The sequence below is a fragment of the Drosophila yakuba genome, chromosome X (genome assembly GCF_016746365.2).
Source record: "Drosophila yakuba strain Tai18E2 chromosome X, Prin_Dyak_Tai18E2_2.1, whole genome shotgun sequence".
Lineage (NCBI taxonomy): Eukaryota > Metazoa > Arthropoda > Insecta > Diptera > Drosophilidae > Drosophila > Drosophila yakuba.
In genome coordinates this window covers 16,690,755-16,704,681 of record NC_052526.2, presented here as the reverse complement: position 1 = coordinate 16,704,681, position 13,927 = coordinate 16,690,755, and the positions used below count along the sequence as shown (strand labels likewise).

Sequence of the window (13,927 nt, the reverse complement as noted above, 5' to 3'; positions counted from 1 at the left end):
AACACTTTCTTAAGTTCAAATTTAGCGCTTCAAATAATTATCAGTACTCAGCTTTTTATCGCATCATGCTTGTTATCGATACGCCACTTAGCGAGTACACCTACCATCTGTTTCTCTGTGGGGGCCAGTCTTGCCACCCTTTCACTTGTCGTGTTATGTGTTATCGATAATACCTAACAAGCATCGGAATAAGTTCCAGCTCTAGTTTTTGTTGTTGTTAAATTAAAGCTCGGATGTGAATTACAATAATTGTGAGTAGCGATCGTGCGTGCGTAATTTGCGAATTCGCTGGCATTCGGCTTTGAGTTTTGTGTTTTGAATCCTGATTTGAGTCAGGACGTTTTAGGCATCCTCTTCCAGTGTGCGTTTACGATGCTGATTCGTAATTGTCTTTTGTATACGTTGTGTACGCGCTGCACCTCTCTCCTCTCGCTCTCCCGCTCTCCCTTGTCTTTAGTGTGTGCGCCTGTGTGCGTGTGAGTGAGTGAGAGTTTCGTGGTGGGAAAATAATTATTGAAACAAATACAACAAATACATTTGCTTAGTATTTTGTCAAGTGACCGGCAAGAAAGCCAAGAAGCACGGGCTTCAAGAAAAAGTGTCGCCGAGGCGGATTAAACTTGAATTCTTTGTGCGCAGCTGCAGGTAATTGTTCACACACACAGAACCCACGCACACACACGCAGCATGCGAGCACGGAGAGAGCGAGATGCCGTGATGCTGGGAGTGTGTGCGCTAGAGCGGGATGGTTAGGCGGATGCGGCAACAGTGTTTTTCTTTTCTGCAACAAATCTGAAAATTCGTTTCCAAAATTTGTTTGGTGTTGTGTCTCTCGCCATTGCGCTCTCTCTCTCTCCCGTTCCCGCCCCACCCGTCGGTGTTTGTGCTTGTAATTGTACCATTGCACATGCACTTGCAGTACTATCTCTTCCTCCTCTCCTTCCTCCTTGCTTTCTCATTTCTTTTTGCCTTTGTCGTTGTTGTTATCACTGGATCGTTGCTCTCCGCTTCCTTCGCTTTGGCTCTGACTGTTGCTGTTGTTGTTGTTAGTTTTGTTGTGCAGCGCGGGGAATGTACAGGAAATCTGTTGCAGATCCAATTTCGCTTCTGCGCTGCACTTGTCCAGCATGCATGTGTGTGTGTGTGTGTGCGTGTGTGCAGTGTTTGTACGCCGGAAAAACTCAATTAAAGACCAGTGGGGAATTTATTATTTCCACTCTCATTTAAAAACGCACAACCACACACACCCACACAGTTGCACTCCCACTCGAGGATAACAGCAACAAATTGGAGTGCACTAACAACAGCAACAGCAATAGCAACAACAAACACATTCACATCCACCCACGCGCTCTCTCCGCTTTCCACTCTCACTAACTCACTCTCAGTCGCTCAGACTCTGATTCTCTCTCTCTTTGGAGAGTTGCGCCGTGTCGTTTGCAGCAGCAGCAAAAGCAGCGCTGCGACAGAACAGCCGCCGCAGTCAGGAAGGAAAAAGGATTTGTTGCAGACTGACTTTCCCTACTTGCCGAAAATGTTGTATAAAAACTAGCCATATAAATAAATACAAAGATCACACCGAGAAACCGAAGAGAAAGCAGGTAAAAAACAGCCCTGTGCATTTGTTGTGAAATCACAATTCGCGGAAATTCGTTGGCCAAAAATCACATGGAATGATTTTTCGGGTAGCGCCGGCATAAGAAAATCGCTTTCGCGTTTTTCTTCTCCGTTTCTGTGTGTTTTTTTTTTTTTTTGTCACATCGCAGCAGCCAATCTCTCGCTCTCGCTCTCTCGTGATTTTGGACCCCCAATCCGTGGATGTATCCGTAACTGCGTAGTTGTAGCCGAAAGGAACCCATGACAAAGTCCTAGACTGGCGAAAAGTGTGCGAAAATGTGAAGGTCCTGCGGCCAATTGGAGCAGACGGCGCGGGGGACACGGGGCGAATCTCCAACTCGAAGGTTATCTTGGATAATAGTCATCGCCTGGCATCGCAAGCCAGCCATTTGCCGTGAAAAAGTGACCAGAAATCGACGACTTTCCGTGTGTGTCCCCGAAGAAACATAGAGGTTATCCCTAAATAACCGAAGATATCCTTTAGCTGGCATTTCCACGTAAACACAATATAGTGAGCCGAAGCAAGGTCTATCCCACGCTTTCCTTTTTGTATATCCCTATAAAACGGGGATATATATTTTAATGTGAAATTCTGAAAAGAAAAGCATTTATATTGCTCTTTTCACGCAATGACATCCTAAATTGTTATACTATAACAGGTTATCCCAGGTTATTGATATCTTCGAATATTCACTTTTGAACTGATTGAGTGAATCATTTGTCGATGGATACAAGGTTACAACATTGTGTCATGTTAATAGGCATGTTAGGAAAAGCGTCACTAGATAACCCCTTATCGATATGATAAGGCACAATCGTAACTTTGAACAAAAACACATGCGAAATTCCCAATTCGGAATTACCTGTTCCGTAACATTTTGTTGTGCTTTCAGCATTATTCTGCGAATCTACAAACCAGTATCTAATACACCTATTTCACGCTTGAATCCTTGCAGGAACGTCAAGATGCGTCAGTTTAACATCTCGGTCATTGGACTATCCGGGACCGAAAAGGACCGCGGCCAGGTGGGAGTGGGCAAGTCATGCCTGTGCAACAGATTCATGCGCCCGATGGCCGACGACTACTTCATCGATCACATATCAGTGCTTAGCCAGAGCGACTTTAGTGGCCGGATCGTAAACAATGACCACTTCCTCTACTGGGGCGATGTGCGCAAGACGACGGAGGAGGGCGTCGAGTACCAATTTAATATCATCGAGCAGACGGAGTTCATGGACGACTCCACATTCCAGGCCTTTAAGGTGGGAAAGATGGATCCATACTCGAAGCGCTGCACGGCCACCAAGGTGTTCTCCGCGGAGAAGCTTATGTACATATGCAAAAATCAGTTGGGCATTGAGAAGGAGTACGAACAGAAGGTCATGCCCGATGGCCGGCTCAGTATCGATGGCTTTGTGGTCGTCTTCGATGTGAGTCCAGTGCCCAATCGCAGTGTGGAGAAGCAGGTGGAGTTCGTGCAGAATGTGATCGCCACCATACTGAAGAACAAGAAACCCCTGGTGCTGGTGACCACAAAGAACGACGATGCCTATGAGTTGTATGTTCGCGAGGCGGAGAAGATTAGCCAGCGAAAGGATTACAAGAGCACCGTGCAGCTAATTGAGACGTCGGCCCACGAGAGCATCAACATCGATTTGGCCTTCCTCCTGCTCGCCCAGATGATCGACAAGGTTAAGAATCGGGTCAAGATCATCTCGTATCAGGAGTCGGCCAAGTCGCGCAAAGAACTGCTGGACACACGATCCGAGGCGGTGACGCGACTAATTCGCAACCAGATTACCGACTATCATGTCCTGTGGTCGCAGGGCTCCAAAATGCTGTCGCAATACCGCGAGTGGAACGAGTTCCTCAACATATTTGGTCACGAGGCTGGCCAGAAACTATTCCGGCGACACATGAAAAAGCTGCGCGACGATCATCTAAACAAGAAACTGCATCAGTACTTGGACAAGTTTGCCCTGGCCCTGGAGTACCTGCTGCCGGACATTGGGGCATTAAATATCAGCGATGACGATGCTTGGGAGTGCGCCAGGAACTATCTGCAGAATCACATCGAGTTCGAGCAGTACTTCTTCGAGTGCCCGCAGGCCTCGTGGACGGAGCTGGTGGACATGGACGAGGCGGAGGATGAGGCCCGCATTCCCTTCGATGTGCTGGAGACTTCCGAGGCAGAGACTGTCTTCCGTAACTACTTAAACTCGGTGCAGCAGGACAAGAAGAAAATTGGGTGAGTTCCGACCAAACGTGTAATTTAATTAAGTCATTTTACAATGGGGGGAGTTGTAATAGCAATCCGCATTACTCTATTGATTTGTTGAGCTTTCAGTTATATTTCAACACATATAAAACGTGTCTGTATCATTTTATCCCCTTAGATGGAAGCAGCAATTTAAAATGCTACTTGAGGAGTCGGGCTTTGTGACGCCCGGCAAGCAGCTGTCCGAGGTGCGCGTCCTGTTCATGGGACGCGAATGCTTTGAGGCGCTTTCGGAGCATGATTGCCAGCAGATCTACGATATTCACCAGGACGACATCATCGAGAAGAGCAAACAGAATTTTGTGGAGCTTCTGCTGGAACACGCTCAATATTTTCTACAGTTCAAGAACGTTGACAACATCACGCAGGAAGATGTGCGCCAGATCACCGATGTCATACAGGAGGATTCACGCTACAAGATGCTCGATCGCTTGGACCAGGAGCGGCGATTGATGCTTGTCCAGCACCTGCGCTTCATCCACTGCCCCATCCGCGATCACTGCCCCTTCTTCTACAACTGTGTGGATAGCCTAATTGAGGAGGTGTTATCCGACAAATCGGCCAGCAACCACAAGACGCCCAGCGGCGGTGGCTGGAAGAGTTCCGGCAGCGGTAGTGACCGCACGCTCAATCTGCTGATCGTGGGCTCCGAGCACCTGGCCAGCGATCTGCTCAACGACATCCGCATCTGCACCGGGAGCAAGGGCGAGTACATCTACGAGAACCAGACGTATTATCTCAATTATCGCATCGCCAACGGCGACATGGAGGCCTTCAAGGCCATAGATGTCTATTCGAGTGGTAGGTTTGGTGTTTCATAGAATCACAAATAGGGGCTGGCACCTTATAATAAGTAAAGCTCACTCAAGTAATTGCACTTAATTGCCCTGCGGCTCACTATGCTCCCAAGATATAGTAGTTAGCTAATTAACGGACTAACGAATTTATATTGCTGGCATATGAGATCATGTTGCTTACTCACAGCCTTTTGATTTCGAATTACTAATTGCCTATTGATGATTGTTTTTGCTTAATGAAAAAAGATTGACATACCTGCCCGATGACATAGAGAAATGTGTTAAACGCTTCAAGTACTGCAACTAAGAAATTTCGATTTTTTGCAGGTCTCATTTGCGTGTATTCCAACCAGCAATCTTTTGAGACGCTCAAGGACAACTTGGAGCGCACGCTGCTCTGCAACCTGGAGCTGGAGGACAAGTTCGAGAACCTGCCGATCGTGCTGGTCTACCAGCCACAGGATCTCAAGGAGAACGAGGTGGAATACTTGCGTAACGAGGGCATGCGCCTGTCGGAGATGCTGCATTGCGACTTCATCGATCATACGCAGAATCACCAGAAGTACGTCTATGACATACTCAACATAGTCATCCTGTCGCTGAAGCTGACTGAGATGAAGAGCTACGAGCCGTATCCCTCCAATCACACCGACCTGCGCATCCTGTGCTGCATCTTCTGTGGCGATCAGTACGACATCGAGAACATTGTCCAGCCGCTGGTGGAGGAATCGACGCTGGTGAAAGCCAACGAGCACTCCATCATTATCGACGTCTTTATTGGCGATGCCAAGCGGCGGGTCGAGTTTATCCTTTCCTCATATCATGGCACTAGCCAGTACCGCGATGAACTAATCCATGGCTACATTTACTTTTACTCGGCCAAGCGTCGATCATCGTTGGCAAATCTAAGGTGAGTTCACTTATCTATGACGATTTAAGGCATTTACAAGCATTAAGGATTGGTTCTTCCTTTCCGTTTCATGTGTTTAGCATCCTGGCAGCACAGAATGCCAACATTCCATTGCAGATTATCGCGGTGACCGAGAGCGGAGGCGTTAATGCCTTCTTCAACAGCGATATTTGCCAGTATCTGATCACCGAGGGCAATGCGGTGGCCGATCGCTTCAAGGGCAGCTTCATGACCTTCTCGGCGGATCAGTATGTCAAGTGTAAGTGAATTATGAAACAAATTCGAGGCATTGAATCTTACGTTGTGACTCGTTCTACAGTTGCATTCTATAATCCATTCCTGAAGACGGCATGGGACAACAAGTACGAGGTGGAGAACCTGCATGTGGAGGAGTCAATTACTTTGGATTCGGGCGAGGGCACGCTGGAGAACTCGGTTAACCAGATGCCACGCCCGCCGCCGCGCCATGAGAGCTATATGCTGTCCAATACGCTGGGAACCGATGGTTCCGGCAGTGAAAACTACGAAATGGCTCCAACCCGATCTCTCAACTCATTAAATGGTGAGTCAATCCATCGAGCCGATGCTCCCGGAAGCCTCTCTAATCTAACATCTTTTAATTTGCAGAAGAAAGAGATATATCATTAGATGAAATCTACGATGACAACGAAAAGCCGAAGCACCTGCATCAAAGTAAGTTCCATGCTGGCCACTGATCCCAAAACGACCAAGCCAAAAGACCCCACCTAAAACAAAACCAAACCAAACCAAACTCATTCAGAATTCGTGATCCATAGCCAATGAACTATATATATATTATACATACCCAATATACGATATAATTATCCATGTTTGAATATTCATCCATTCCATCATCCAAACCATTCATTCATTCATTTATTCATTCATTCATTCATCCATCCGTTTCATTGCCAAATCGTGGATATCGAGATCGTGCCATTTCCATGCCATACCATATATACTTATATGCGCCATATCTATCTATATCATATATATAATGATTATTATTAATTAACGATTAACCTTAACCATTTTTTATCGATTTATCTCTGTGTGTGTATTTGTTGTTGTCGTTTTGCCTATTGCAAATCAAATTATTTGCTCTCAAACAAACAATACTCAATCAAAAAAAAAAAAAAAAAAAACCAAAAAAACAAAACGAAAATATATAAGGATTCCAGATATTCCCTCCTCCAACAACTCCTCCAGAGCCAGCCCCTCCAGATCATCAGCTCATTACATGCACATATAAGAGTCAATTCGTTTCGGCTTCAGAATCAAGTTTGGAAGAAATAACATGTAATCTAACTATTTGAATATATTTCTCCTATATTCTCGTTTATCTCTATCTCTCTCTCTCTTATTTCTATCTGTCTCCCTCTATCTCGTTATCATCCCTTAGAGTTTTTGAATTATTCAATTATCTATTTGGTTTCCTTGTTGTGATCACTCGAAAAAAAAACACCAACGAATCTTCACCAACCCGTCAATCCGCTCCTGAACCTCACTTTCTTCCCTTTGATTCTTTATTTTCGGGTAAAGCTGGTGAGGTGACATCCTTACAGAGAAGTTTATCCTGAGTTTGTTGCATTGTTTTGAAAATGTTTCGTTTGAATTGTGAAAAAAATAGGAAGCGAATAGACTCGAACTATGATGGATTGTCTTTAATGCTCTGTAAATAGTTTGTAATATACAATATGGTATTATTCAGAATTTGAAACCAATTGTGATAAAGTTGCATACATAATGAGAAAGTGTATATGTATATATATATATATAAAATTCCTCTTGGAATTGTTATGTAGACTAAGAGTAATGTAGAAATCGCCCAAAAGTTTATTGAAACGTATATTATGGTATTTTGAAGGCCAACTTGAGTAAGATCTAGATTTTGAAAATATGCTTTTCTGGCATCCTCTGCAAGGATAACTCACCAGATCTATCCGTGCGATCTTAATCAATCGAATCAACTTTCATTCGCTCCACCACCTGAATGTTTCTACCCGATCCTTCCGGTTTTTTTTTTTTTCGAATGTTCCTTTGCTATGTTACCTCGTTTTGGTTTTCGTGAACTCTTCAGTTTCGTGAGCCCGTACTGTCTGCCAGTAAAGCTGTTTATGTATATATTCCATGTGCCCACGATTTGTCCATGTCGCCATGGTGCCCGACCCACGACCCCCGGCCAAAATCCAAATGCAAATGCCAAATGCCAATCGCCATATCGTTGGGAATCCGATTGTACAGATGTTCTTTCGTTCGTTTGCTGTTCCCCACGTTCTCCTTTTGCTTTGCTCAATCTGTTCCTCTTATAAATATATTTTTTTGTGAAATCACTCGTCGGAATTTGAGTCCATTTTAAATCTGGTATCCGGTGTGTTTGCTCTCGTTTTTCTCGTTTCCCGACACGCAGCGGATGTTAGCGGGTCCAAGGATTCACTGGCCACCCATGATGCAGGTTAATCTCACGTTTCACTTACCTTCTAGACACTAGATTAAGTCCTTTTCTGTTCTGTGAATATGCAACCGAAGCACTGCCTGAAAATCCAATCCAATCGAACCGAACCCAAACCCAAACCCCGGCACGAATCCCTCGAGTTTATTTACCTGCTTGCCCCCGTAACTTATTCTTGTATATATTTTCTTGAATATAAAATGAATAATATTTTATTTGAGTGAATAAGCCAGGCTTGAATCGTCTTTATTCAGAGTGTAATCTATATTTAAATGAATAAAATGTTACACTTAACTGATATTGAATAAGTAACTTGCGTATATTACATGTATCGCTCATGTTTTGTTGATAACAACTCACTTACAAGTTATAAGTAATAAGCATAAATGTGACGCAATTGCCAAGAGCTCATATCAAATTATTCGTTTTATATCAAGTAGTAATTGTGCCCCAGACTGATGCATTTATAGTTAGAGAAGTTCACACGCAGAGGAATCACCTTCGATTGGGCTAATTGTGAATCTCTGCTTCTCTCCCCCCAAAACACAAATCGCGTGGATAATTTAGAGTGGCTGGAGGACAAGAGCGATGGGCGGCGCAACATGAACAAGAACTTGATATGGAACAACTTCAGCGGTTCCACACATGCCTACACCACCGGCCGACGGCACATCGACTCCAATCTGAACAAAATCCGCCCAAAGGGACCCAGTCAAACGCTCAAAGTGGGCGAGGCGCCCAGTCGCAATTGCCCGGCCATGAGCTCCTCCACCTTCACCCTGCCCACCCAGCAGCCGGGCAAGCTGAACATGAAGAACTTCCAGCTGGTCAGCGATGCGGTGGCCAAGATGAATTTCACCGGCTCCGGTTCGGGCTCCGGATCCGGTTCGGGTTCGGGCAGCACTGGACTGGGCCTGGGTCTGGGCTCCGGCAGTGGCTGCATGGGGGATTCGTATCTGGAGCCGGGCGACAAGGACGGCAAGCGGTACGATCATGCCCAGTTGGATGGCGAGGATGAGGATTCCGAGGAGCTCGCCGAGTATGAGCAGATCTACGAAAATGAAGGTATTGATGCCAGGGAAACTCCAATCGCAGCGCAGCATCGTTTCGCTAGAACTAACTAACTAACTAACTATCCTCCTCGCCCACTAACTCACCCAAATCACTCACCCTGCACACAGCCATGCTGATGACTCCACGAACTTGATGCTAACAGATCGAAATTATATATATTTTTTTAAATTTCATTAATACTATAGTTTTTGAACTTTTTATCGGGAAGAACGCATTTGTTTTTTTAAGAATAATGTATATGTGTGACAAACACTGAATGAGTAGTTTATTTGGCGGAAGCAAATACTATCTTTCAAATTCAACAAATAACTGTGATACACATATGCTCATTTTTTTTACTATGTTTTCTATAACGTTGTTACTTAAAAATGTGATCACTCTTAGTTTGCATTTAAAATGTTAGGATCAAGTTCGCTTTGGAGTAGAACAAGATTGTGTCATTGCTTCTCGAACACAGCATTGTCCTGTGTCCCTCGCTGCTCCTTACCCGAACCAAGGGGAACACACTTCTCAAACCAATCTTCCGTGTCATCCGCAGACTGCACCGAATCCGACAGCTGTGCCAGTTCCACGGAGCGACGGGTGCGCCAGCAGAATGCCTACTACAAGGCCAGCAAGAAGCCGGTGGCCGCCAAGAAGCAGAAGAAAAAGAAGGTGGCCATTCCGGTGCAGACGCCGCGTGTTCCTCCGTTCGGCTCGTATGTGAGTCCGCCGGAGATTCCGCTGCACTACCAGCGCATGGCCATTGGCGGCGGCGGGCCAGGTGAGAAAAGTATGTGTCGTGATTTGTGTTCTTTGCTTATATCTACATATATGTACATATATCTTCACTGGAAGCTGGCAAACTGTTTGTATCTACAAAAACTTTGCATTCAAACGGTGCAGCGGCTGCAGGTGGAGCATGCTGCATCGTTTAGAACTAAATTTCATTCATTTCTTTTAATTATTAAATCATCCTAACCAAATACAAATACATAATATCTAATGCATTGCATTTTCTTTGAATTTTCACAGAGAAACCAGAGCCTTGCGTTCCGGAGTTCATGAAGAGCGACAAGTCGCCAGAGGTGGGTGTCCCTGAAATAATATCTACATTTGTACAACTTGAACCGATCCTCCTTTTCCTGCAGTATTCGATGGTGCCAGAGCTGGCGGGTGCCGGCATCTTCGGTGCAGAGAATTTGCCCGAGTACAACATGAACCAGGCCAAGTGCTTGAAGGACTTTGAGAAGCTGGAGAAGCGGCGCATCAAGGAGGAAACGGCCAGGCAGCGCAAGCTCCAGGAGAAGGAGAAGGAGCAGGAGAAGAAGCTCAAGCGCAAACTCAAGCAGAATGCCAAGGGCCTCGTTGAATCCGTGGAGGCGCAATTTGGCAAGCTGATGATTACCTCCGAACAGGGCGAGATACCCATTTTCCTCAACAAATGCGTCGAGTTTATCGAGAAGGAGGGCCTGGACTCCGAGGGCATTTATAGGGTGCCCGGAAGTAGAGCGCATGTCGACATGCTGTTCCAACGCTTCGAGGAGGGTAAGAGTCACAACAGAGTTACAGTCGCAAACAAATTATAATGTCTTGCAATCCAGATACCAATACTGAGATTGATGCGCTGGATATTCCCGTCAATGCCGTGGCCACGGCACTGAAGGACTTCTTCTCCAAGCGCCTGCCTCCGCTGTTCAGCAAGGACATCATCAAGGAGCTGGAGGAGATTGCCGGTATGTAGCAGACAAAATGTAGTCCCTGCGAACGCGTTTAACATATTTTTACTTACAAGGTTCCCGAGGTGTGGGCAATTCCAAGCTGAATGTTGAGGTCAAAACGGACCGGAGTTGCCGCTTGATAGCTTTAAAATCGCTGCTCCAGAAGCTGCCGCCCATCAACTTTGCCATACTCAAATACATATTCCAGCACTTTGTGCAGTAAGTTGGGCAAAAGAAATCCACTGTCTCTGATTCGTTGATATTTACTTATGTATATATTTGCTCCACACAGCGTATCGGATAACTCGAAGCTGAATAGCATGGACAGCAAGAATTTGGCCATCTGCTGGTGGCCCACACTCATACCCATCGACTTCACCGACATGGGCCACTTTGAGCAGCTGCGTCCGTATCTAGAGGACATTGTCCAGACAATGATTGACCAGTTCCCGTATCTGTTCTGCGGCAAGGACGCTTTTGTCATGGTCTAGGCCTAGATCCCCGCCAGGCCATGGCACACTTGGACTTCTACTTGACCGCCGGACGCGAAGCCAAAACGAGATAGTTAGATTCAATGTGCGTTTGTGTATGAATGTGGGCGCCAGTGCCATGTGTGCCATGTGTGCTTTGTGTTTTTTGGGTGATCTAAGGAGCATATTAGTAATAGCCATAGGGAGAAGGAAGCAGGAGGTAGCAGGATGATGCAGGATGAAGCAGGAGGAGGCAGGAGGCGTTAGCAGGAGGCAGCCCATCGATCGATCGATTCATTCAAATGAGGATCAGCAGCCAGGCATATACATATTTATAATAGTATATAATATACTTGGGTCTATTGTGTGCATCGTGTGTGTATCGTGATTCGTGATTGTGTGTGCGAGCGTGCGAGCGAGCGAGAGAACAGAACTTGGCTAAGTAGGGTATATTTATTTTTTATATATACAATATATATTTTGTATCGATGGCTTTGTTGTGTTTCCGTGATATATGTAAACGCGTCAAGTATTTTCTCTGTGTGCTGGTGCGTCCCTTTTGTCGTTGCATCCATTGAGTGAGACCTCCCCTCGCCGCCCCCCATTCCCCGCCCCTCGGCCACCGCCAGTCTCCGCCCCCACCCCCCTCCTCCCCTGCCACCTGTCACCCGCCATCCACAAACGATCCTTCCATTACGAGGGGCGGGGCGGGGGCGCCAACGACAACGCACAAAAAACCAGAACATAACTAAAAAGTAAAACAAACAAATGCAAAAACAAAAAGAGAACAAAAACAAAAACAAAAAAAAAACAACCAAGAAATAAATGTATGAAAGCATGGGGAGATATCTAGTAAGATGTCTGCAGGAAGATGGTTAAATAAAATTTACTGTGTATCTGTGTATGTTATAAATGTAATTGTAATTGTAATTGTATGTTAAAAATAATGCGCGATCAGCCAACCAATTTCCACATAAACACAATAGCGATAATGCTAGATATATAATATATATTTAAATACCACTAAATGTCTGTGTGTCTAGTATAGGAGAAAGTAGGCGAGAAGGAGGAGGGGGAGAAAGGACAAGCGTAGAAAGGAGTACACTATAAACAACACAAGAACATCAACACAACAACAAGAACAGAAAACCCAATAAAAACAACCGAGCAAAATCTAATTTTCGAGCTAAACTAAATGTGCATCTCTCAGTGTGTGTGTCTGTATATGTATGTTTGTCATCCAACTAGATATACACTATATAATTATATAGCTAACATATAAGCGAAAAACAAATGAAAATGATAATTACTACGGCAAAGGAAATCTCCCACAAAAAACTACAAATAAAGTTACAAATAAAAACAATTATACAAATAAAAAAAATAAAATGAAGCAAAGCGAAGCGAACTCAAGTTTCCCCCACACTCGAATCTCCACTGATTGTCTAATTGATATTTGCATTAGCCAGGCATATAATCCTTAATGTAATACTCTCTATTCTGTCTCTCAAAAACCAAAAGCAAACTGAGTGTGTGTGTGTGTGTGTGTGCGTGTACTGTCGTATCGAATTAGCGAAAAAAAACAACAACAAATTATACAATTTCTACTCATGTACGCATATATTTTAACTAAAAGCGAGCAGCAGATTTTCCACAAAACGCAATTTCAACAGGCAGAAGGAACGACTAAGAAATGCAAAATCGTAAACAATTGTAGACAACATACGCCTAAGTGTTATTCCTTGTAATTGAGCATTAATTTTTTATATACAAACCGAAACCTAATTATATATAATTGTGTATCTTGTGTCTGAAACGGACCTCAAACTCAAAGGAAGAAAATAACGCGAGATCTGTTGCCAAACAAAAAAAGAATAATAATAATAATACAAAAAAAAACAAAAAACAAAAGAATTAAGCACTCCAAATGAAATTTACAACAAATAACGAGAGAAAAAGAAAAGAAAAACTTAACCATTATATAGTATAATTTGTATAGATGTGTGTCTATTGCATTATTTGTACACGTACATATATACGCTAAACTGAAACAAAAACATAAAAAAAAAAAAACAAAAAACAAGCAAATATGTCTAAACGAAACAAAAAAATGAAAAAGCAAAACAAATCGAACAAAAAAAAATTGTAATTGACGTGATGTGTAATGATATTTTTAAAAGCAAATTTTATGCCACGCCCATGCCACGCAGCCACGCCCCCTCCCGCCTTTCCAACCGGAAAGGAGAGTCCCCTATCCACCCAAAACGAACCCATTCCCGCGCAGAATCCAGCGAATCCCCGTCCCGCCCTCCCAGCTCCATCACTCACCACCTCCACGCTGCGGATTCTGGATGCCGGATACGCCATGTCTGATGGGTGACCACCGCTCCACTGGACTCCATCCGATGGGCTGGTAGCGGTGTGGAGCCGCCGCAACCAAAAGACGAGAGCGAAAACATAATGAAATCAAATCAAACGAAACAAAAGTAATAAATTTGTGGGCATTTTCCAAATATTTGTGAAGCATTTGCCAAGCGACTTTTTACTGGGGGTGAACCTCCTCACAGATACAAATGTATCTACTTAATTGGCCCTGGGAATAACAAA

The 13,927-nt window shown here is 44.4% G+C and overlaps 1 protein-coding gene across 10 annotated transcripts; it reads left to right on the top strand.

Annotated features, from left to right (window-relative positions):
• The first annotated feature begins 169 nt into the window (after nt 1-169).
• On the top strand, nt 170-13,846 carry LOC6525698 (rho GTPase-activating protein 190). 10 transcript variants are annotated; one of them, XM_015190936.2, is made up of 16 exons: nt 170-251; nt 2,574-3,866; nt 4,015-4,697; nt 5,021-5,603; nt 5,684-5,862; nt 5,923-6,165; nt 6,231-6,296; nt 6,798-6,923; nt 8,035-8,079; nt 8,644-9,141; nt 9,689-9,922; nt 10,165-10,217; nt 10,281-10,677; nt 10,734-10,865; nt 10,925-11,069; nt 11,143-13,846. In XM_015190936.2, the coding sequence occupies exons 2-16, from the start codon at nt 2,584-2,586 to the stop codon at nt 11,339-11,341; spliced, it is 4,866 nt and encodes a 1,621-aa protein (XP_015046422.1). In that variant the 5' UTR covers nt 170-251; nt 2,574-2,583; the 3' UTR covers nt 11,342-13,846. The 10 variants fall into 10 exon arrangements, with proteins under 10 accessions (XP_015046422.1, XP_015046418.1, XP_039226487.1 ...); XM_015190932.3 differs by lacking the exon at nt 170-251 and adding an exon at nt 275-645; XM_039370539.1 differs by lacking the exon at nt 170-251 and adding an exon at nt 1,456-1,601 and having other exon boundaries at nt 9,689-9,913.
• Nucleotides 13,847-13,927: the final 81 nt, after the last annotated feature.

Coding starts and splice junctions, on each gene's coding strand:
- LOC6525698 (XM_015190936.2), top strand. CDS start 2,584: ATGCGTCAGTTTAACATCTCGGTCATTGGACTATCCGGGACCGAAAAG. Junction 6,166..6,230: donor ATCTCTCAACTCATTAAATG/GTGAGTCAATCC, acceptor TTTAATTTGCAG/AAGAAAGAGATATATCATTA. Junction 9,142..9,688: donor GCAGATCTACGAAAATGAAG/GTATTGATGCCA, acceptor TGTCATCCGCAG/ACTGCACCGAATCCGACAGC.